This window comes from Pyxicephalus adspersus, chromosome 6, assembly GCF_032062135.1.
Source record: "Pyxicephalus adspersus chromosome 6, UCB_Pads_2.0, whole genome shotgun sequence".
Taxonomy (NCBI): Eukaryota; Metazoa; Chordata; class Amphibia; order Anura; family Pyxicephalidae; genus Pyxicephalus; species Pyxicephalus adspersus.
Genome location: NC_092863.1, coordinates 39,663,021 through 39,687,353, shown reverse-complemented (window position 1 = coordinate 39,687,353; position 24,333 = coordinate 39,663,021). Strand labels below are relative to the sequence as shown.

At 36.4% G+C, this 24,333-nt stretch overlaps 2 protein-coding genes across 4 annotated transcripts in view; one reads left to right on the top strand and one right to left on the bottom strand.

Annotated features, from left to right (window-relative positions):
- Positions 1–517: 517 nt before the first annotated feature.
- LHFPL7 (LHFPL tetraspan subfamily member 7) lies at positions 518–15,299 on the top strand. Of its 2 annotated transcripts, none has more exons than XM_072415406.1 (5): positions 518–727; positions 6,433–6,550; positions 8,243–8,493; positions 10,123–10,261; positions 11,237–15,299. In XM_072415406.1, exons 3-5 carry the CDS (start codon positions 8,284–8,286, stop codon positions 11,494–11,496), a joined length of 609 nt encoding a protein of 202 aa, XP_072271507.1. In that variant the 5' UTR covers positions 518–727; positions 6,433–6,550; positions 8,243–8,283; the 3' UTR covers positions 11,497–15,299. The 2 variants fall into 2 exon arrangements, with proteins under 2 accessions (XP_072271507.1, XP_072271506.1); XM_072415405.1 differs by having other exon boundaries at positions 519–727; positions 6,433–6,521.
- The window catches only part of SGSM1 (small G protein signaling modulator 1), an 86,058-nt gene continuing 74,618 nt past the window's right edge, over positions 12,894–24,333 (bottom strand). For both annotated transcript variants that reach the window (XM_072415403.1, XM_072415404.1), the window contains one exon: positions 12,894–22,473. In XM_072415403.1, the coding sequence (XP_072271504.1) occupies positions 22,385–22,473 (89 nt within the window). In that variant the 3' untranslated portion in view covers positions 12,894–22,384. The remainder of the gene's footprint in view (positions 22,474–24,333) is intronic.

Here is a 24,333-nt window from a genome sequence, read left to right as displayed (position 1 = left end):
ATATACTGGCTTTTCCTGTTGCAAAGTTCAAGATTAAGTGGATGACCGTATCGGTGACCTAAACAAGAGAAAACACACTATAGCTGCGTACACACGTGCAATAATTATCGTTGGAAACTAACGACTAACAACCATTTGTCCGATAATTGTTAACAAAAAAAGTGCACAAGGACACAGATGAACGAGGATTGTCGCTGGAAACAAACGACCTGCCTAGCTGATCTAATTGGGCGGCGATTGTTCGCAATCTATTGTGTGTACGGACGTTCAGTGATCGTGGATGGTTCTGCAGTACACTTTCTCCTTTCCATGTCACTTCCTGCATCATTCAAACGATCGTATCTAGCGGGTGTACATTATTGGCAGATTATATTTGAACAATCGTATCGTTACAGCATGTACAGAATTGTGCACAGTTAGTCGTTTCTTTTCTAACGACAAATATTGCAGGCATGTACCTAGTTTATGAAAGGCTAGAGGGGAGGATTTGCAATGCTTTGTTAGTGCCACAGAAATGAGAGCACACACTTGAAGGACATTTACCTCTTTCATCTGTGCCAGAAAAGCAAACAGAAAGCAGAAAAGTCAACAGAGATAATACAGGGACCAAACAGCCATATTTCTAGGACCCAGTCATCCAAAGGGTCATTCTTACAGATGATCAGGATGAAAGCACAGGCTCAGAAGATCAGGGACACAGTTTTGGATTCTCAGTGACTGAATTTAGGTGGGTATATGTAAATACTTATATAGAATTTTGTAGTTATACAGTGTTCCCGTACCGGTGAATTGTAATGTGAAAACAATTTCTTTGTGTGTCCTCTGTGATTTTAGCAGTCTGATTTCCTCTTTTCAAGTTAAATAGACTTGCTGGTTCACCATAAACATCAGGTTGTCACTTGATATGGCGTTTTCTGATTAGATCACAATTTTCAAAAATATGCCCAAAATGTCAGTTTTAATGGACTATTTACTACTTTTCTTCAATAGAACAGATGATAATATAGAATTTGCACATTGTCTGTTCTTAACATTACTCTCCACTGCTGCAGTCTGTGCATCTGAAAAAAAGCTATTACTTTATTTTCAGTGCAAGGATTTTTCAAGATATAATGCTTTTGTGCTGAATCTTGAAGATCAAAGTGTAAATACTTTTAGACTCTCTGAAATGTAAAAAAAAAACAATGTGATTTCTTTTTCAATATATCTCATCAAATGACCACAGCAAACCTTAATGTAGCCGATAATATCTTCACTTTAATAGCATATATTTTCATCATCTGAAAAATTTGATAAAAAGAAATAACTAAATTACCAATAACACCTCTTTAGGGATATGCAATGAAGTAATTTATTACCTGGGAATCTTAATCCCCTCAGACCTCACCAGGTTATTTGCATGCAATTATACCTCTTTATATACCAAAATACACTCTGATTTATAGAAATATGCCACTTTGCCCCTTTCATGGTTTGAAAGAATTAATTCTATCAAAATGGATGTTCTGCCTCGCCTAGTGTATGTGTTTCGGACAGTCCCCATCTTTTTACCTGTCCTCTACCTATGTAAGCTACATACTGTAGGTTGTTTTGGACCTTTTTATAGAAAACAAGACATCCTTGCATAGCTTAATGCACTTTAGCTACGGCCAAGTCCAGGGGTGGGATGGGGGTGTCGGATTTAACCTTGTACTATAAGGCATCAGTGTTGGTTCACATGATTGACTGGTTTCATAATAGAGAAAGGAAGAGTTGGGTTCTTAATAAAGAACACCTCTCTACAGCAGATCTCAGGTCCCTCCCATGGATAGACCGTTCACCCCTACACCCATCCAACTCATTGCTCGGATTTGGGGCAATCTTGTTGAGGGGGAAGATTTCCTCACGCCCTGGCCCCATGACACCTATTTTTGTCAACCCTGCCTTGCCTCCAGCTATAGGGAAAACAAATTTTTTGATCTGGTCTTCATCAAGTCATCGATCGTTAGGGGGTATTCTCCGAAATGGCTAAGTCCCCTCCTTCTCATCCTTCCACTTTCCGGCAGGAAGTAGGATGGCCCCTTGGTTTGGGTATAGGCAAATTGTCTCCCATATATCATCAATAAAGGATATATCCATGATACTGAGAAGTCTGACAGGGTTTGAGGAACTGTTGAGGTCTCCTGACCGCCCAACACATGTAATCTTCCAGTTATACAGTTTCTTGAACCAGGCCACTACCCCCGCGCTCCAGTGTATATAGGATACTGGGAATCAAAGACTGGGGAAAATCCTTCACTCCAACACATAAATGAACTCTTAACTTGTAAAGCCCAGGAGACCAATTACAAGATCTTGTCCATATGGTACTTTTATGGTACCCAAGATTTCAGATACTTGCTGGCATTGTTTTGCTTCAAGAGGGTCCATGTTACATATGTGGTGGGAATGCCCAGCAGTATACTGATTCTGGGACACAATAATCCAGTTGAATGATTGTACGGGTTCACACATTCCGAACAACCCACAGGTGGCCCTTCTGTCTATGGTCTAATAAGGGTTCAATAAAGGCTATCAAAAAAGGAGTGCTTCCCCATTTACCTTGATACTGAAAACAAACAGCAGTTCCAACTATTAAGGAATGGTTGACTGAAATGGGGAAAATCCGACATATGGAACAATTGGTTGCGAAAGATGATGACAGGTTCGAACAATTTAAAATGACATGGGCAGCAAAGGATTGGTTTAAAGAATCATCTCAGTTACTCAGGAGTTTACTCTAATCTAGACATAATTCACTCACTGTACCAATTTACAACCCGATTCCTTCATATTTTCCCCCCTCCCTTTTTTTTCTGCGTCTGTCTTTGTCTTCTGTTTTGGGTATGTATCCCTCTGTAAGGTATTTTTATGATTAGAAACTGTTTTTGTGATTCCTCCGAGGGGTGGGGGAAGGGATATTGTGAATGTAAACGTTTTATCTAAGCCCCGGCGAAATGGCCTCCCATTTTGTGGATCCAGTTTCCTTTATCATACGACTAATACTTGTTTAAATATTGAGGTAGTTTATGATGTGGTGTTCCCTGCCCCATACTCTCATAACTGTGTTTTACCTTCTGTTTATGCGTTTATATACAAATTGTATCTGTGAATTTTTGTATTTTCTGAAAATGTATTTAAAATATTTCTTTGAAAAAAATAAAATAAATAACTCACAGAGGTTTAGTTATAAGACAGTAAGTATGTAATTCACCAAACATTTTCTAGTGGAGAATCTTCTAGATCCATGTGTTTGTAATAGCAGTAATTGATTCTTCACCAGAGAATTTTTTGTGAATGTCAGATTCACTGTTTATATAACATATTGTTTAACACGCATTTATTAAAAAATATATAATAGCATGAGGAAGTTAACACTTCTAGCCCTGATGTATGTGCAATATTAGCACTATAATGAGTACATATTCAAATAATTCATTCCAACTTCAACAGTAATGGGCCATCTTACCACAATGCTCATGTGTGTAGGGGGTAGATTTGTTACTGGAACTTTCCAAAACATATTTTATACAAAGCCAGCAGTCTGTTTCCCCAGTATAATATGAGTACTTTATTTATTCACTTCTAAATTCAAAAGGCACTTTAGAGATGAGATCGGTTTGTTCTCAACAAGGCCGCCTTGTCATGCATACTAATTATTGCTATTATAACATATTTGTTTACTTTACCCCATCTTTGGCACTTTACAAATGAATAGTTAGTTAAAGTCACCCACAAATACTGGTGGAAAAAAGAGAGTAGCCTGCATACTGACATACAATTGCAAAGAAATGCTTTACATTTAGGAGTGCTGTAAAACTAACATAATGGTACAAATTTTGGTTTTATGTAAAAACTTGGTTGGAAAAAGAAGCTATCTAAATTATAATCAGGAAAAACAAATCATCGTTTTATTAACTCACTGTTTGCGCAGTTTTCAAAGTCCCTGGTAGTGCAGGATGCTGAAGACTAAAAGTTAGGACAGGAGATGATGCTGTATCTTCCACAACTCTGTGCCACATGTGTATCATTGCATATAAAGGTATATAAACGTTTTAAAGACACTGGAGGGAGTCATGCTGCCCATTTCAATTAACAGGCAATGGTACTTATTAAGGTCATAGTAGAATTATCTTGGGGTTAATATTGAAGAATTTATAAGATGTGTACCATTCTTTCAAGAAACAATGATTGATCGGGCAAAACACAATAATTTATTTTTACTAAAATTCAAAATAAACTATAAGGTATACCACAATAGCACAACTATGAAACAAAACACAGCAACAATGAAAGGTAGTAAAGCTGGTGGTGAAGCTGCCTTTTCATCTTGCCTAAAATCCTCAATGTCCCAAAAATTCTTGGGTTGTCTTGAACATGAACATCATGTTTGAAATCACCCCAAAGTGGTTCAAAGATATTGATGTTGGGAGACTGTGATGGCCAGTCCAGTGCCTTCATTTTGTCTGCTGTAGCCACTGAAGGGTCATCATGGCCTTGTAGTTTGGATCATTGTAATGTTAGGAGGCCCAAGTGCATCCCATGTGCAGCTTCTGGTAACTTGCAGCATTCTTCTTGTCATCAATTTCCACTGAGTTTTCTATACCAATTCTCTCAGGGTATGTAATGCCTTATGTATTTGTAGACTAAGCTACAGCTTACTTGGAATGCTTGATAATAATGACATATACATTTAATTGTAAATAGAGTTAAATGGCAGATACTCATGACAAGTCATAAGCTGCATACATATGTACATGGTGGTTTATTGAACTATAAGAGTAGATCAGCATACAACAACAAAATCAAATAGAAGAAACTCAAAAGCTGGATATTGACAAATTAGCTGATTCAAGCTGAATAAAAAGCAATAAAAAATGCAGATATGAAAGCACTGTTGAGGAGGCAGGCACATTTAGGAAATGTGTGGATTGCCAAAACACAAACACACAACCTCCCCAAATACCAGGTTGGAAATGTTGTTTAGTGTGAGGGTTTAAAATATCAAAAAAACTTTCCCAAGTTTAAAAAATAAAGTTTAGTGTGTGTCTCTTTTTAGAGGTAGGACCTAAACCAATCCATTTTAAATATACACCGTAAGTGTGAATTAGTAAAAACGTTGTGGGAGGGGGATTTGAAATCCAGCTCTGAAGGATTGTCTTCCTAATGACAACTGACATAATGGGGGTGTCTTTGAGGTAAGAAACGCTAGCCACTGGCCTACTAATTCCTCCTATTCAAGGGTACATAGGAGATAATTTTGGGACATGAGTTCAGCCATATCTCATTACCTGATGCCAAAATTGCTGAATGCAAGGACAGGCCCAAAGCTTATGGTGAAGATCAGCACAGGGTACATTGCATTTCAGACACAAATTAGTGTCAGAAAGTCCCAGTTGTGATGTATTTTGAAAGGAAATATATTCCTAGTGGAAGATACAATAAAAACATTTCCCCTTGTTGTGGGGAAAGAACAGCATTCCATTAAAATGTATAGAGTGAAACTGCGGATAAATTAGCAGATTATTATATATTATTTTATCCTAATACTGTATTACAATAAGTGCAACTGTTTCATACAATGTTTATTACAATTTACTGGGGGATAGTATGGGGTGTTTTCCCCATTGATTGTGCATCCAAATGTTGTTTAAGTCATTACAACAAGTAGATTTATTTTTCTTTATAATAATGACATCAAAACAAGATATTATTCATAGATGAAAAATAAATGCAAACAGTGAACATTGAAAAGTTTTATCATACGCTGTTAATTAATATAATATCTCCTTACATTGGTAATCAGTAGAAATGTCTCTTACACTGGTGATATGAGCCATTTCTGCTTGCACTGGAGGTCAGTGAGATGCTCCCTTACATTGGAAATCAGTGGAAAAGGACCTTCTTATATTGGTGCTCAGTGGGAAAAGGATTCTCTAACGCTGTTGGTCACTGGGAGAAGGACCACCTTACACAGATAGTCAGTGGGAATAATGCTCATTACATTGGTAGTCAATGGAAAGAATTTACCTTACACTGGTGATCAGTGAGAAGAGTTCTACATACATTGATCATCAGTAGACAGATTGTCCCTCTTACAAATAAAATAACTAAATGATGATTTGTGTCCTGGTTACTGAATCTGAAATTGCTCATTGCTCAAAGAAGTCATAATAGAGAAACTACAGGGTCCCACAAAATACAGAATGACAGTTGCTGATGTAAATGGTGATGGCAGATACTTCATGCCCAAACTGGGTTTTTTATGTAGTAAATTGTTGCATTGGAAGTTTACCTGTGACACCTGGGGCTGGGAGCAGTTTCTATTACCAAATTAGAAAAATGGACTACAAAGTACTACAATGAACACCGGTAAATGGACGATTCCAGTTACTGTTTTCTTCTGTATTTTAGGGGGCTCTTCGTATACAGAACATTCACGGCAACTAGCAAAAATTAAAAGAATAAATGGGACCAGAAGACACAAAACAAAGTGAGAAAAGGTAAAATAAAAAACAGAAGTTAACAAAAGGTAGGAATAAAGGCAAAAAATGTATTTTATTTGTTAACTTGCTATGTAATTTGTAACAGATGCACATTTCTTTAGAAATTTCCTTTGTGGTTATTGATAGTTGACTACAGTTGTTTTTACCCTTACTTTGAAAAGCAAGTCACTGGTGTGATATCTAGAAGCCTCTCTGCTATCAGCACGTCTTAAGCTATAGCAGCATGCCTATGCTAAAGACACTTTTGCACTCAGTTTGGGAATAGGCATCTGGACATCTACCTTTATAAACTGAAAACCTAATTGATCCCATAAAATTATATTTTGCATTTTCAATATATAAGTGACTTATAATTTAATTAGTAAATCCAAAGGTCAGTTTCAAAGATTACTGTTAAAGAGACAGTCAACCAATTGCAGATATCTTAAGCTTTATTTTGGTTGGATTTCAGACAATTTTCTCATGTCCACTGCATACTGCTGCCATGCTCCCAGCACCACAAGTTAATGTGTTTGCATGCTATCCCCTGCATTTGAGGTTTGATTCTTCCTTCAGAAGAAGCAACTGAATGGCCAGACGCTTCATGTCACTTCCAGGAACTTCACCAGAATCCACCGCAACCAGTTGCACAACATGGTTCCCAACCGCTCCAGATGGATTGAATGGGAGCAGTTGGGAATGTGGTTGAGAATGCAATGAAAAAGCTCTATTGACCACAAGCCTGGGATTGGTCTAGCCACACAAAAAACAGGACAAATTGGGGTAGAAAATCATTTTTTTAAAATTCTTGCAATGTATATAGTTGAACTGAGGATGTTACCAAAATAAAACCAAACACTGGAGAGTTGTTTGAAGCAGTTCTATCAGATGCATAAAGAAATTCAAATGGAGCTTCATTTCAACACGAAAGGTATTATACTCACTTTTCCAGTGGCTTATGCACTTTCCATTAGTCTTTTCAACATTTGATATAGGAGTGCTAGATACCTGTGTACCCAGCCTGTTGTTCCATCTTCCTGTTGTGACACAGGGTCAGAGGATAGAACTACAGTGTGCAGCAGAGGACAGAGGTATCTGACACTGCCAGTGTAAGATGGAGGCAGAAACAGAATGATGCTATATCACTCTATATGGGGTTCTTTATTGACAAGGGTCACTTTAAGCACCGAAATTCTTTAAAAAAAAAGGATTTGATTTTTTTTTTTACACCTTTATTATTATATGCAGAAAAGCTTGGTTAAAAAAATTATTACATAAGAAAGTAAAGCCTAAAGACAGTTGTGGACTTAAACATCACAAAGGTGTAGCTACCGTGTTTCCCCGAAAATAAGACACTGTCTTGTATTTTTTTTGGCTCCCAAAAACACACTAGGTCTTATTTTCAGGGGATGTCTTATTTTTCCATGAAGAAGACTACAGTACACATTTATTGTTGAAAGTCACTCATGATCACTCATGTTCCAATTTACCGGTATGTATGCTTTTATTTTCTTTTTCTCCTAGGTCTTATTTTCGGGGTAGGTCTTATATTAGGGCAGGTTTACAAAATAGTGCTAGGTCTTACTTTCGGGGTAGGTCTTATTTTCGGGGTAGGTCTTATATTAGGGCAGGTTTACAAAATAGTGCTAGGTCTTACTTTCGGGGTAGGTCTTATTTTCGGGGAAACACGGTATATGCCCGGCTTATGTCACATATGTTTAATAAATTTTGTCTTTCAGGTTGAGCTTCTAAATGGCTGGATTGATTCTCCCCCATCCTGATGGTGTCCTGTATGGGATCTCTGTGGGTGGTCCTCTCCTTCCTGCTATCTCTCATTTTAGGTTTTAGTCTAATGTCCTCAGCATGGTTTAAAAATGATGACATATCTTTTGGAGTCTTTGTTCGATGCAGTGGCCAAATTAGTTCCCCATGTAACCAGACATGCATTGTTTTCAGGACCTTGGAGGAAATCCCGGATCTCTTTTGGAAGGTAACCAGAAAAACTTAATGTACTAATAATTCCAGATTCCAAGATAAGTAAAAGTTTAGTTTGCAATGTTACTTAGATTTAAAGTAAACAAGTACATTATTTTCAATAGTATTGTATTGTAATACCATCTTCTGTGGTGCTGTACAAAGTAGAAAGCAAACATGGGTGTATACTACAGAAGTTATCCACTCACCCGAATGGCTTCTTTGAGACTCAGCAATGACAACCCATTGATAATAAATAGTGGATACAGTGTTCAGTACCACCCTCTGCTGCTTGCTGTAAAATGTGCAAACGCTAGTTCTTTATGAAGCAATGAATAGGTGCTGATGGCTGAGTAGATGGCAAAGTGCCTGCTGGGAGCTTCAGAAGAACCGCTGTTCTCATTGCAAATCTTGACATATCCTAAATGTCATAGTGAATATTGAAGGCAATATCTAAAAAAAACATACAACAAATACACCAAACAACAGGGAGAACAGGGAAAAGTGTTGCCCTTGCCTGATTCAAAAAAGAAATCAGTATGCTTGTAAACCCTTTGCTTTGAAATAGGAGGCTTCATTTCCAATTCTTTATACAGGAACCACTGTATTTTCATGATATTGCCATATGAAATAATACTTCTGGTTTACTACAGGGAGGTGCAGTAGTGGAAAAAAAGATTTTTTTTTAAATATGTCAACATGTAATTTTATTACATTTTTTTTTTACTTAATAAAAAAATGTAATGTTCCAGGGGAAGATTTGTCATCCTAAATGCAAATTGTGTATTGATTTGATAAATAGGGAAATGAAAATGATAGAACAGTGTTTCCCAACAAGGGTACCTCCAGAGGTTGTTAGGAGTTCCTTGAGCGATGATAAATGTGTGTCTCTCAGATCAGTTTAATCTTTTGGCTATCTGTATGGATGGCAGCCTTCTCACTGGCTGGAAATGTAAGAGGCATTCTTCCTACTGACCACCACGCTAATATACTGTGAGCTCTGGATATAGTACCTATAGTAAGGGCTATTTCAAGAGGTTCCCCCATGGTAAAAAGATGGAAAAACACTGAGATAGACAGTTTAGTTTTTACAAAGAGGAAGTGCATGAGCAGAGAAGAGGAGATTAGGCCAATAATTGGGGAATTAATTTCCTATTATGAAAACACTATAAATATATATAACACATATGTAAACACTGAGTAAAATCTGAGTACAGATCATGAGTATATCATTTTGGATTAGGATGATATAATGTAATGGATCAAATAGGATTAAGTATTTATTTTTGAATCACAATCATCATCAATTTATCATCATTATCAAATTTCACTATCACCAACCTTGTTTCTCTTACGATTGGACAATGTAAACAATGAATATCACCATATGTGATCCAGCTATGTAATAGGTTGGGCAACCTAAAACCTAAATGAAAAGACTGCATATCATAGTGCACTATAGAAGAGAGACTTTACCCTCACATACTAACAGATCATTTTTTGTCTCCCCACAACTACCATGTCAGGATTAATTATTTGATTAGCATTTATACTTCTTCAGGCTAAAATGCTTTTTTCATTTGATAGTCTCTGAAGCCATTTCATTGTGAGAAACAATCTGAATGTAATCTTCTTGCTGTTTTAGATTACAGCTGTGATACTCTTTGCCGGTTGGCTGCTGATGAGTTTTGGAGCCGTACTAGTTTTGTCATGGACTATTATACCTGCAGGGATATGTCAAAGAAGGGTGTGTACTCCAGCCAGATACACACAAATAATTGCAGGTACTAAACACCAACAATTTCCTAATTATTATTGCACTGAAAGCAATGAAAATCTGTTTAGCATGTAAAGGACATGGAGATATACAATACTGCTAGCAAAATATATTTTGGGTCAGTAAGACTTTATATTTTGGGTCAGTATATTACTAGTAGCCCAAATTTATCATCATGATGCAATTATTTTTACATAGCACTTTGGCAGTGTCGATATATCTGGTTACATTTTACTCAGATAAGTAATGTATACAAGGGGCCTGATTTAAGAAAGCTCTCCGAGACTGGGGAGGATACATTTTTATCAGTGAAGCTGGGTTATCCAGCAAACCTGGAATGGAACTGGTGTTGGATTGAAAGCATTTGCTAAAAAAAAAGCAAATTACTTTCAAGAAATCCATTCTAGGTTTGCTGGATCACCCGGCTTCACTGATGAAAGTGTATCCCCTCCAGCCTTGGAAAGCTTTATTAAATCAGGCCCAATGGGAAGATGATCTCTCTTAAGTTTCCCTTGGCTAAAGGAAATATCTACTCTGTCTTTCTACAGGAAAGATTCAAATCCAGCTGAATAACACTGTTAAAGTAGAATCAGGCTATTGTCACAGTGGGAAATAATCATAAAATAGAAGATGCTGTATTCCTTACCAAATTGTTTTTTACAACCAGAATGGCTTGTGTTCATTTAGATGCCACCATTGTGTGGTGCTTCTAATATGTCATTTTTACTTACCCAGTATTATATAACTTACAGTATTACATAACTTTAAAGGGTCATTCCTGGAAACTTATAGGTAGATTTCTTCCTAATATGCAATGTAGACATTTTGGGTTACATACTTACATAGTTGGAACAGAATAAGAAAATAACAGATGAAGGTTGGACCTATTTGGAATTGTGGCATGTTGCTGTAGAATAAAAAATAAAATAAAAGTTTAGCTAACATGTATATTGTCTACAATGTTCTTTTTTACCTTTGGCAGTTGCTGTTACCATCCTTGGTCTCATTCTCTTTCCCCTGAGTCTTGGTTCTTCATTTGCAAAACAGATTTGTGACTCATCGTATGCCTTCAAGAGTGGAAGCTGTTCCCTTGGCTGGGGATACATGATGGCCATTATAACAGTGATGCTGTCCTGCTTTCTTCCCATCATCGGTCGTTACAATTTAAATGAAATGAAGACCAAGATTTTGAGGTCAAAGTTATCCCAGCGTATACTGCCGTGTGAGAACCACCCATACTAACTTAGCCCTGCTAATCATTGTGTTTTTTCCAGCAATGCTCCCATGTCATGTTCATAGCTCTAAATTTGTACTTTTAACATGCATGTTTGAGAAAAGATGGTTTGTCTTTACAATGTGACATCATATAGGTAGCTTTAAACACTTAAGTTCACATTTTCCTAGGCCATCTTTGTGGTATGTGCTCCATAGTCTGTCACCTATACCATGCCTTCCAGGTCTTTGTGGTAAGTATGTCTGTTTGTGTGTTATTGTAGAATAATAAAATAAGTCAGCATTGTTAAACAATTTATGTTCTTGCATCATAAATAACTGTAGGGGTATGCTATGTACAAAATATCTATCAACTAGTACAAAATTAGCATTCTGAAAAAACTTTAAGACAAGATATATGGAAATATTATAATTACATAAACAGTGCAAAATGTGTCCTTTCCCTTCCCTTTATTTGTTCCCACTGAACAGGTTTAGGTGTAATATACATTTTTCAAAAGGAATGCAGCCACACCTAAGTATGTTTATCTGGTTACCTGTCAGTTAACCTAAGAGGAAATAGGTACAAATAGTACTGAACTATTTTGTATGTTGCTGTTCAGTATTGTGAACGGGGAATTATCATACTCCTTTACAAACCACATAACTAAGTTAAAAGCTTGTGTTTTTAGCTAACAGTATTTTTGTGGCTGTTGGATCATGTATTTTCTTTTCAATGCAGTACCCCCTTTCATTAACACCCACAGCACCACCTCACATTTCTTCACTTCACTTGGGTAAATGGAAAGCCCCTGCACCCTCACTAAACTAATGATAGACGCTATCTACTGATGGGCATTTAAATATTATCAATACCCCTAAGGTGGGCGCAATCTTTCTTCTAATTTTTTAAAACTTGGTTGCTTGAAGGCAACTATCCATATAAATATGTGAATATGACAGACATTTAGGCTCATCCTAGGGGAACAATAACCAGTAGAATTCATAAAAAAATCAGCTGTTGTTGCAGTTACTTGTTGGAGTGGATGTAGCAAAACTGAATTCTTATTTATTTCTTTTAATTTACAACATGTTGGTGTTCTTTGTGTTGTGTTTGTAAAATACTGAGAGCTTGGCTTCCCTTGCTTTTGGGTAAAACGATGACTGCCTACCACCACTGGGTGTAGTTAGAACACCTTACATTGGAGGCCCTTCATTGGATGAGGGTTGGCAGCTCTTTAGGTAAATCACTTAGTAAAAGGTAGAGGGGACTTTTGCTTTTAAATGTTTAAAATGTCTCACTTTGAGCTGAACCAGGAATTTTCTTGTAACTGATTTGCTTCAGTCACCAGGTTGAGCATGTCAGCAGTCTGAGAATGTGTACAAAATTTGTTTGATTACACATATAAGCAACACTCATATTGCTGTTTTAGTAACAACAAGGAGTTTTATTGTTTGAAAATACATATACCATATAGAATATATTTTTGTTTGCCTCTCAGTACAGAGAAATTTACATAATAAAAATAAAATTTGAATAAAATCATATAAAACCGTGTACCATTGTTGAGTTCTGAAGTTACAATATGATACAGTAAGACACACAAAAAGCAAGCCAATAAATATAAGCAAATACCAATGTTAGCTAATACGTTTTGCACCTTTTTTTACTATAATGCTCATTTTAGCAAAACACACTGGTTGTAAGGTATATGCTTGGTGCAAATTGTATATGTACAAATACATAAATATGGTGTACACTGATACATTCTCACACACATGGTGAGTACAAGACCAAAACAGCATTTTAAGACAGGCCAGAATTTCCACATAAGTCTCCACCACTAAGAAACAACACATCTCAAAGCTAAATCAAACAAAATTTATATATGAAAGAGATTTACTAGTCACAGATATACGTTTTATAGTTTATTCAGGATTTCTTTTTGTAGGAAGTTGTGCTAAACATGAAAACCTAAGAGAAAATATTATTTAAAATGATGGGTGGTATGTTAGCCATATTAGATCATGTGAGTGCTATGGGAGCCCAGGACCACAAAGGCGTTATTATATCTGTTTCTTCAGACAGTAATAGCATTTGGCAATTAGGTATTGATAACATTAAAGTGCATATACAATTCATCAACTGCATTGGATTGGGAGCCTAGATTAGCATTAAGCAAACAAATCTATAAATATCATCTTCATTTAAGATGGCACTCTCATTAACTCAGCATATACCTTTTCACTTGTGTGCCAATGCACCCTTTTATCTGAACATGCTAGTTCCCTGGTCAGAATGTTTACGCTCCTACTTATTACTTTAGGTCCCTGATTTAGAACAAATATGGAGATAAAAACTGACTTTTTCTCTTATTTGTTCTGCATAATTGTTCCATGTAAGTGTCATAAAGTAATGAAACTTTAAATCATTATCAATTTTGCTCAGGTTTGCTTTACCAAGTTTTCAGGAGAAAATGCAATTCTATCTTTGCTTAATAATGAAGATGTTCTGCTTACTGGGTATTCCAACTTCATATAAACATGTTGACATATGCCTCACATTTCTTATTGTATTTCCTTTTCTCAGTTAAATTGGAACATGTTAGGGCACAATGCCAAATCTAATAATTTATAATGTGCAAAAGGACAGTAAAGGTTACTATGCTCCTAATGAATCAAGTTTTACTGCATCTCATATTTTACGGTGATAGTTAAGCTGTATGATAGATTCAATGCATCTCTGCAACATATGCACATTTTCCTCGATAATTTTTTTATTTTAATTTGAGCTTGGTTGTGTGAAATATAGTAACTCATTGTGGGACCTATTTGGAATTACACAGAAGCCTATAAAGATCATCAACTGATAACTGTATATGCAATCATTTATGGCAGATCCCTTGTTAAACACAATGGGCTTGATTTATTAAAGCTCCCTAAGGCTGGGGAGGATATGCTTTCATCGGTGAAGCTAGGTGATCCAGCAAACCTGGATGGCAGTAATTTGCTATTTGGTAGCAAATGTTTTGAATCTTGAGCCAGATCTATTCCACGTTTTCTTGATCACTCGGCTTCAGTGATGAAAGTGTGTCATCTCCAGCCTTGGATTGCTTTATTAATTTAGGCCCAATACGTTTTTTTTTTTTAGCATTTAGCCTGACCAGAAAAAGCATACATATACTATGTGTAGTTACAGATATATAACGCTTATATGGATAGGCATAAATATGGCTGTGTTTCATAGTGGATGTGGGAGAAGAAGACGTAGAAAGGATCTATAGAATGCTACTTTGGTCTTGCATAAAGCAGAACTCAACAAATGGTGTCATGTTTTCATATGAGATTATGAACACTCTGTAAAGAATTACACTCTATAAAAAACATAATCGTTACCAATTTGAAATGCTTCACATAAATAATGCCAAAAATATACCATATTTATTTTGTTGCATCTCTGTATGTATAGCGATATAGTAGATTTTTTTCTTTTTTACAGAATAGTGTCTTTTTGTAACATCTTTATACCTTAGCCCCTAATGATGAAGTTGGTGTTGTAATGAAATAGCTAATCTAAAGTAGTTTGAGTATTCGGCAAAGCTGAGATACCACGTCTTCAGTATTGCAACCATAACACATTATAAATACCAGGGATAGCTTGTGTTATTGTATCTTGCAATAGCTGATGATAGGGTTAATTGGATTACATGAAATCTAATGGTGAGTCAGGGACTAGGAATAAATACCTGTGTGATTCATTCTACATTCTGTGCTAGGTAACACCACAATGTCCAGTTAATGTGTAACTCAACATAAAATGAACTGGAAAACTTGTACTGTGGTATCTGAAAGTCATATGATTTAAAGGTGCTTGGTAGCGGCCATGGTGATATATGTAACTAAAACCTATAGAAAATATGCCATTTTCCTCAAAAGCAAATCAAAAAACATTAAAAAACATGTTCATAAAAATGGGAAAAGAAAGTCAGAAATGAAAAGGAGCTGTTGCATATAGTGTTGTCAAAAGCAAAATCTAATTTCTATTAAAGGAAAGCAATTCCACTCTTTTTTCTGTTTTGATAAACAGGTACCTTACTGTTATAAGCTACTTTCTGACCACTTGTATAGGGAACAGTCATGTTTATTCCACAGGGAGTCTGACTGGTTACTCCACTTAAGATTCTCTTTTTGTGCCCCTGCATTAATAACCAGGTCCCGGTTTATGACCTACTGATGATGTACACTAATGCAGTCTAATTAAGATTACCAACTCTTTTAGTTTACAGGAAAACTCTAATTAAAGCATTGTTTGGAACTATATGACAGATTGTAAGGAATTTCCACACAAACTGAAAATCAGTGACAGACAGGTAACCCCTCTAAACAGTGATCCAGCTTCTTTATAACTTCCAGGTATAATAACACTTACAGAGAACTAATATATCAAATGGGACATGTTGCCATAGTAGTTTTCTTCACCTGCCATACAACTCTCTGGTCCTGCAACAAATGAATGTACGTGGAGCTCCACTGTGTAATACGGATTGGGGTGCATTTAAAGTTAAGAGGGCAAAAACCTTTTATAAAAATCAACCTGGTGTTTGGAGTGCTAATAAGTGGTGGCAGTGAATTGTGGTTTGTATAAGTCAAATCCTTATAGTGTATTTCATCTGTAAAATGGCGATATTTTCTATACAATTAAACTGCATTTTACTATACTATAGATGGACACTGATAGTCCAATGTCCCAGATGGCCCAAAACATTTTCCCTAGTGTTTCCTTGCATAATGAGATTACAGTTTGGTGGTTTTGGTGGTTTCGAGTTAAATCCTAATTGTACCCTTCAGTTTAAATGAGCTCAGTGCATTCCAGGAGCCCTTTTTCTTGCTAAAGCTTCTACAGTATAAGTAGTATAGCATGTCCCCTGCTAGCAGCTGCAGTGTTAGCCTTGCTCTCATTGGGTAAGCAGTGATCGTTTTGCAGAGGTTTGACAGGCCCCTAAGTCAGAGATATGGTTCTCAAACAAGCTTTGAGCTTTTCTGATTGCAGAGCTATAGATCTGACTCTAGGCAAGGGCACTTTCTGGCCCTTTTAATGCCCTAACAGAGGACCCCCCTCAAAATTACTAGTACAGAGGTTGAATTTTATGAAATCTTCTGCCACGTAAAATACATGACATATTAGGCCTAATTTATTAAATCTCTCCAAGACTGGTAAAGAATGAAACTATTAGGTCAATAAAGTGACATTAGTCACATCTCCCTAGTTGAAGTTGTCCCAGAAACAGTCTCAGACAGTTTGCAATGGACTGGTTGACTGTGTAGTTTGTAGCCCACTGGCCTTCTCTTGTGAACCTTGTGCACCCGTGTCTGTCATCAGTTGTTAGTAAGGTGAGTGCCAGCACACAATGGCTCCCCAACAGCCTAACAGTGCCCTAAGTGGTTCACTGATACTGTTTATAGGAAGATAGGGCACTGAAGTATGTAGTGTTTTCATACCTCTGCAGGGAGACCAATGCTTTCTCACAGTAAAGTCCTACTCCTTCTTCTCTGAGGACAGGTTTCAGCTGCTTTATAAAGAAAGCATACTGTAAGGCTTTAAACACCTTTTGTTTTCATATACTGTGAATGTTATATATTTCATTAAAACTGAAAGTTTAAATGGGTTTTAAAATTATCTGTACTAAGGGCAAACAGAACTTGCTTGTGATTACCTTTATTACGCTTCTTTTTAGGTATCCCTTTCTTAATATGTTTTGTTCTGATAATATTAAAGTAACACTGTACACATTTTAAAAATATGAAATAAAGTCTTACTGAAAAACAAAAAGTAATTTCTTACTGCTAAGTCAAAGCGCATTTAAATTTAATTGGCACCCCAATGCACTAAACCAGCATTCACCTAGTGGTGTACCCCAGGGTTCAGCATTGGGACCTTTACTGTTTAACATCTTTAAATAATGATATAGAGTTGGGATTAAAAATACCGTTTCTGTGTTTGCAGATGACACCAAATTATGTAATGTCCATACAGGATGTCTATAATCTACGAGCAGACCTGGATGTACTGTTTGATTGGGCAGTCAAGTAGCAAATGACATGTAATATAGAAAAATGTAACGTTATGCACTTGGGCTAACAACATGCATGCTTCATACTGTCTAGGGGGAACACATTTGGGGCAGTCATAAATGAAAAACAATCTGGGGGTTTTGGTAGATCATAGACTTAATAACAGCATGCAATGCCAAGCTGCAATATCATAGGCCAGCAAAGTACTTTCTTGTATTAAAAGAGAAATATACTGCAGAGATGGAGACATTATCCTGCCCCTGTACAAAGCATTGGTCAGACCACATCTGGAATATGCAGTCCAGTTTTGGGCACCAGTTCACAAAAAGGACATTGTGGAATTGGAGAGAGTGCAGAGAAGGGCAACTAAACTAATAAAAGGAATGGAGGAGCTTGGCTATGAGGAGAGATTAGCTGAACTGAATCTATTCTCTCTTGAAAAGAGAGAACTCTCCTCCCAATTATTCACTTTGAGATCGTTACAAAGAACAAGACAGCACTCTTTACGTCTGGAATTTTTTCCCCTGGAAAATCAAATTGTACCAAGGTTTTTTTTGCCTTCCTTTGGACCAACTATGTCTTATAGGGTTTTAAATCTGGGATATATTTATTTCCCTAGTGAATAAACTTGATGGACTTTTTCAACCTGACCTACTATGTAACTATGTAACCTAATGCAGCAGCAGGTGTAGGCAGGAAAAAATGGTGATCAAAGGCAGCTCATTAACGAATATGTTGTAAAAATACAGTACATGTAATTATGAGACATAATGCATGCTAAGACAACAGAAAAGCCAGGTGTGAACAGGGGCCTCAAAGCAGAACTACACTTAAATAAGGAAAAATTGCAACCAGGCTGGTTGTTTTTGAAAACGAGACAAGGAATGTGCCTTCTGCAATAAAATAAACTTACTTGCCTGATCACAATTTTTTAATGTCACCACCCTGTTTTTACAATGCCACTGGAACTGCCTTCCTAACCAGGTCCTCTTCCAAAGACCTTTGGTCTTATTTACTCACCAGACCAAAATGATAAAACTCCTCAGCTCAGTGTATAGTAAAGAAAATATTTTGAACAGACATGTAAGTTTATTTATTGCAGAAAAAACATCACCTGTCCCTTTAGCAAAAATGAACCTGCCAGCTCACAATTTTTTTCTACTTAAGTTTAAATATAAGACAGGATTACTTTAAACTTGTCATAGAGGTAAAAAAAAAATGTAAATAACATTTCATGTTTGGATTATCAAAGTTCCCTTTTTTAGCAACGTGGAACTATCATACCAAACCTTCAACCAATCTTGAGACCTGTAGTTAGTGACCCTAAAAGGGAAGCAGTGGCCAGTCTGTGCAATCCAGGTACCAAAGGTACTTTAACTGTCACAAAATTCTGTTTCTGGTTAATAATGGGGATCATTGGATATACTTCTGTGTGGCCAGAAAACAATTATCTCCACAGTGAAATCCTAACTTACTCTTATATAGGCTCAATTCACAAAAAAACATAATAGAATGAGTATCTTTCTTTTAAAAAATAACAGCTATTTTTTGTGAAATCCACTGCCATATCTTTGTGAATTGAGTCTATGCATGTGAATCTGCTACACTAAGACTTGAAGTGGAATTAAACACACTGTGTAACAGTTTCCCAAAACAGGGGCATAACTCTAGTGATGAGTGCCAACCCAACTTCCAAGCCCTCAAATAGCTGGTGTCCTCAGCAGTAAATGATAGGGGGGTTTAGTTCTGCTTTAACCTTGCTCTAATACAGAGGAACAATAGCATCTCATAAACAGCCTAATCAGTTTAGGTGAATGTATAATAAAATCTGTGGTAACATTTACTGGAGAAGCAACAAAATAAACATTTACCATAATATCATATGACTAAAGGCAGTACACAGAGTATATGTTTTGTGATTCTGTTCATAAAAAGCTGAAAAAATAACTTAACTCTTTATGTGTTTCATCTCTTCACACAAACAGACTCTTCTGAACACATATACAAGATATGTCTGCAACATTTAGGAGATATCTTTACTGATAAAATGATTCACACACACTAACGGTAACAAGGACACACACAGAAATGTAAAGTTAATAAATAAATAAATACTCTTTAACCTTATTATAAGTTATTTAAAACACTGATATCTGAGGACACATATGTACTTGCAAAAACAGCAAAGATAATTAGTTATTATATGATAGTGTTATAGAGCTTTTTTAACACTGGATATGCAAAGTTGCTTTGTTTGTAGGACCCTGAAGCCATATCCCCAAATTACATACTTCATAAAAAATATCATCTAGGCTGAGAATTTGTTAACACAACTACATCACGTGCCAACAACACCAAAAGAAAAGGAGATTATTAAGGATAGTAACATTTTCATCAAGTTTACTTAAATCCTCAGGGATGAAAACAGACTGAATGCATGGAGGGCCACTTGGTCATATTATGCTTTCTAAATGTGTTTTGAATCATAAATATGCAGCCTTGTAGAGTCACTTTATAACCTAAATGATCTGTGACTAAATTAGGTAAACAGTTCTAAAAATGCTTTTCTGAACAGTTTATTGTGTGGATTGGTGCTGGCATGTAACTTTTGTCCTATTGTCATACAAAAAAATGGAGCATTTACACCCACTATTATTAATACATTTCTGATGTAGATATGTAAGGGCAGTGGCATACAGGACTCCTTCCCCCTGGGAGTTAATAATGCCTGATATCCAAACAATATGTAACAAGCAGGAGCATGTTTGGTAATTGACTTTGTTTTCCATGCCAAATAATGCAGGGAATATCAGTTCAATGTGGAATTTTACAGAGGTGAGTTTCCGTTAAAAAATAACTGTCAAGAAAGTTCTCATCTACAGCTCTGAATCTCAATATGGAGAAGGCTACATAAATAAAAGCTCTGAGTGAATGCTGTATTCTACTGGTCCCAGTGCATGGCTTCAATTAACATCAGCATGGCATCATTTCTGTAGATAGACGCAGTAAGACTGATGATGTTTTACATGAACACATATACTGGAGAGGTGACAGCTACTCTACTGCAGGGAGTCAGGGTCACTTTAAATAAGGATTTCCCTAAAAACTATTTTTTGAGGAGCAGAAGTGTTAAATAACTGAAATGCTTTATAAACAAAGAAAAGCCAAGACTACTGATCTGTGTTCTGAACACATGGTTGCCACAGAAGATCTTCACTTGGTAACTATTTTTTGTTTATAGTAGATGTTCCAACATTCCCCAATTTGAGTTCAGTCTTCAATGTTCCAAGGAATATACCACAATTTAAAAGAAACGTGCTTCCTGGAAAACGGTTTAAATATGAAGAAGTGACAAGCTCTGAGCAGTATTATACTCTCATTTATGCTCTACAGCTATACAGCGCAGCAAAGCTGGGCTGATCACAGCAGTGTACTTTACAAATCACTTAGCAATATAGTTTATTTGTATATTAATTACAATGGCACTTACCATAAGGGTCGTTAATGGATCACTACACCTAAACCAATATAGTTATGAGCAGTTGCTGGAGGACTGAATCGCCTTGTCACCTGTCAGCACTGAATGGAGAAATTCCAATCTCTTACCTACCTGCTGCTGCCTCAAATACATGAAAAGGTAAAACAAAATTGTGAGACCCTGTCACCATGGGTAGCCTGAGGAACCCAGAGATCCTAAACCACAGTGATTTAGGCTGCTAATATCAAATTGAAAAAAAAAATTGAAAAATTAATTGTGAACTGACCATTAAACTGCATAACATTACAACTAATGATTTATATGGAAAGCAAATTTAAAATATTCTTGCTTTTGTTGTAGCGTGCTTCAGCTGATATAAACAGGAAAAGGAGGGAAAAGGTCAAGTTTACACTGCTCCTTGCAAAAGTGAACAATGCTGGCCTCTTGTATTGTGACATGACTACTCTGCCTTCTAACTGACCCGCACGTAAGAACACAAAAATACTGCCAAAGATTTCACAGCTAAGATTAGCAGAGTGCTGGTGTCTGTTTTCAGCTCTGCATGAATCATATCAAAACTAACTCTATTTTCAGTGTTAGTGACAACCACAATCATTCTCATAATTTCTCTATTGTTATCAAAATAAATAAATGTAAAACAAAAATTTTAAACAAAAATAAATATTTTCAATATATATTTTCCACTTTTAAACTTTTCCATTGTGCCTATAAAGCTTCCCTGCAGTGATAAAGCTGTGTAGTCAGCTAGGAGTACTAAGACGAAAATATCTGAATGTGTACACGTTGGCCTTCCAAAAGGACAACATGGGGGACCCTTTTGGACATTTATGTACAGAAGTTAGCAGCTGGTTCTTTGCAGATAGTGAAATCACGTTATACTGGAAATTACAAAGGGATAATACAACAGAGTGCTCTATTTGTGCTAAAGTGTTCTAACTATGGCAATTATCAAGTCCTACATATGATCTATGTGCAATGCATCATCAATGATCTCTTGGAAGGTTCAGAAAAGAGCTTGAAAACTCAAAAAAGTTCTACAGACAGAATCTGAAATCAGTAATAGGAGCAAATGTGTGTTGAGGTCTTTGGTATAACAATAAACTCACAAGGTCAAATGGAAAAATATGGGAAATTCATTCTTGTAGTAGCCATTTCCTCTGCTACTAAAACTGGCTTCAGTTTCTGGCACTTACTTAAGTAAATAAACTGTCTGATTAGATATTTTATAACCCTTTAGCTTCTGTTGAGACCTGATTGCACTGCTGAGAAATGATTTCCAGGGCTCCATGGCGTTGGAAGTTTTCTGGTATGGTGGATGTGGCTGTGCTTCTTGTTATGGTGCCCTTTTTATTTGTTCTCGATCAGTGTCTGAACCTTGTACACCAGATCCCGGGCAAGCTTCAGGATATGCTTTATATTGTGCCTCTCTGCCATTTCTAAAGAGCAAAAAAAAGAGAACATACAATACTATTATTCATGGCATGCATTTATACATGACATATTATGCAGCCCTTCACAAGTCACTAGTCATGTCCCTCAGAGAAATATACAATCTAATATCCCCACCACAGTCATAGTCTAACAACCCTAATGTAGTCTAAGGGCAATTTAGCTGAAATCTAACTAACCTACCACCATGATTTGGGAACTATGTGACAGGATAGAAAAAACAGCAAATACAAAGAAAGGAATTAGAATTCAAATTACCAGTAAACAAAATAAAATTCAGTGAACTTAACTTCCCTTACTATGTTTCATAGGCTCTAGGCAGTATGGCTGACAACTGTAAATATGTGCAGTGTGATATCCTTATAGGGAAGAATAGTAGATAATTCAAAGAAACAACATATATTACTTTTAGTTGAACAGAGCTCAGTATTGGTAGTTTTTTTTGTGGGTTTGCTGGTGGCAAAAACAACAAAAAATGATGTCTATTCATGTCCCAAGCATAAATTGCGTCCCTAAGAATAAAGAACACCTTAGTCTTCCCTTACCTGAATACTTAAACTGTTCTCTAAAATAATTCCTTACCTTTTAATCCACCCAAACTGCTAATACTTAAAGTGCATCTAATCCAAAGAACCAAGAACAAAAATGCAAAGTGTATGTTCAGCTAAAATGTTTTCTTTTAGTTCTAGATAAAGTAGATAGGGCTTTACTGCTATCCATTGCTTTATACTAAACATTTTCACCTCATATACTAGGCGGGGGAAGTCTGTTATCAGATTACATGATAATGCTGTTTAAGGTAACATTGCAGAGTGCACAGAAATCTCATTAGATTTCTGGAAGGATTAACAGGTATGTTTTCACTTACAAAACAGACACAGGCACATCATGTGAATAGGGATCTTTATTTTTTAGGTTTAACTAGCAATGCTACTTGATGTTGTAAAAACAGCATGCCAATAGTCAGATATAGTCCACCAAGCACTATGAGATCCTGACTTTAAAATCCTGCCACTATAACAGCCTGTTAACAGGCCGTGGATTTATGTCAATGGCATCAGTTTTACAGACAGGCACATTTCACTTCAGTTGACATTTATATGGCCTGCATTTTACATGCTTCAAGCAGATTTTCATTTATGTAAACCTGTACAGAAATAAAAAAAAACACCACAGTTAAGAAATGATTATGAACTTTTTTGTGGTAGGTTGGCATATTACTAAAAATCCATTTTTCTGGAAATACTTTTTTTTAATTCTCCTTAACTAAAAGAAAAACTATAAAGAAGATAAAATATGCAATTTGCAGGAAATCTTCTCTCTGTTCTCTGATTTCAAAAAGCCACTTTATCACTTACTTTATGATGCCTAATTACACTGGTCAACTGCAAAGATCCTTGCTGATCCAGTCTAGATCCTGATGCATCTTTAAAGGGATGTTAAAGCAGAACTAAAGTCCCACCTAATAAAGTTTTAATTAGGCAGAAAGGGACAGGCGATGTTTAAAAACAAAACATATCACCTGATGCCTGTCTTTATCTGTCAAAAGGCGTGTGTCAGAAGCAGGAATTCCTGGCAGCTTCAGGCTTCCTCTGCTGAAGTCAGGACTGATTTATACCGGCCTGGCCAATCAAGATGACTGAAGATTGAAGCCAGGAAGACGAGAAAAAAGAAGATGGCGGCACCATCTAGCTTTTCCAGAGGGATCATTTGCTTAGGTACAAGGTACAGGTACAAGAATGTCCAATTGATAAGAGCCCTAGCTAGTTTCAACGTTACTTGATTCAAGATAAGGTTTTTACTATAATGTGCAAGCATGCACAGCATATTTATGGCAGACTTATTTG

What these genes read in the sequence shown, in the direction of transcription:
- LHFPL7 (XM_072415406.1), top strand. Translation starts at nt 8,284, where the DNA reads ATGGTGTCCTGTATGGGATCTCTGTGGGTGGTCCTCTCCTTCCTGCTA. An exon ending in TCCCGGATCTCTTTTGGAAG is followed by an intron (nt 8,494 to 10,122) that starts GTAACCAGAAAA and finishes TTGCTGTTTTAG; the next exon opens with ATTACAGCTGTGATACTCTT. An exon ending in ATACACACAAATAATTGCAG is followed by an intron (nt 10,262 to 11,236) that starts GTACTAAACACC and finishes TACCTTTGGCAG; the next exon opens with TTGCTGTTACCATCCTTGGT.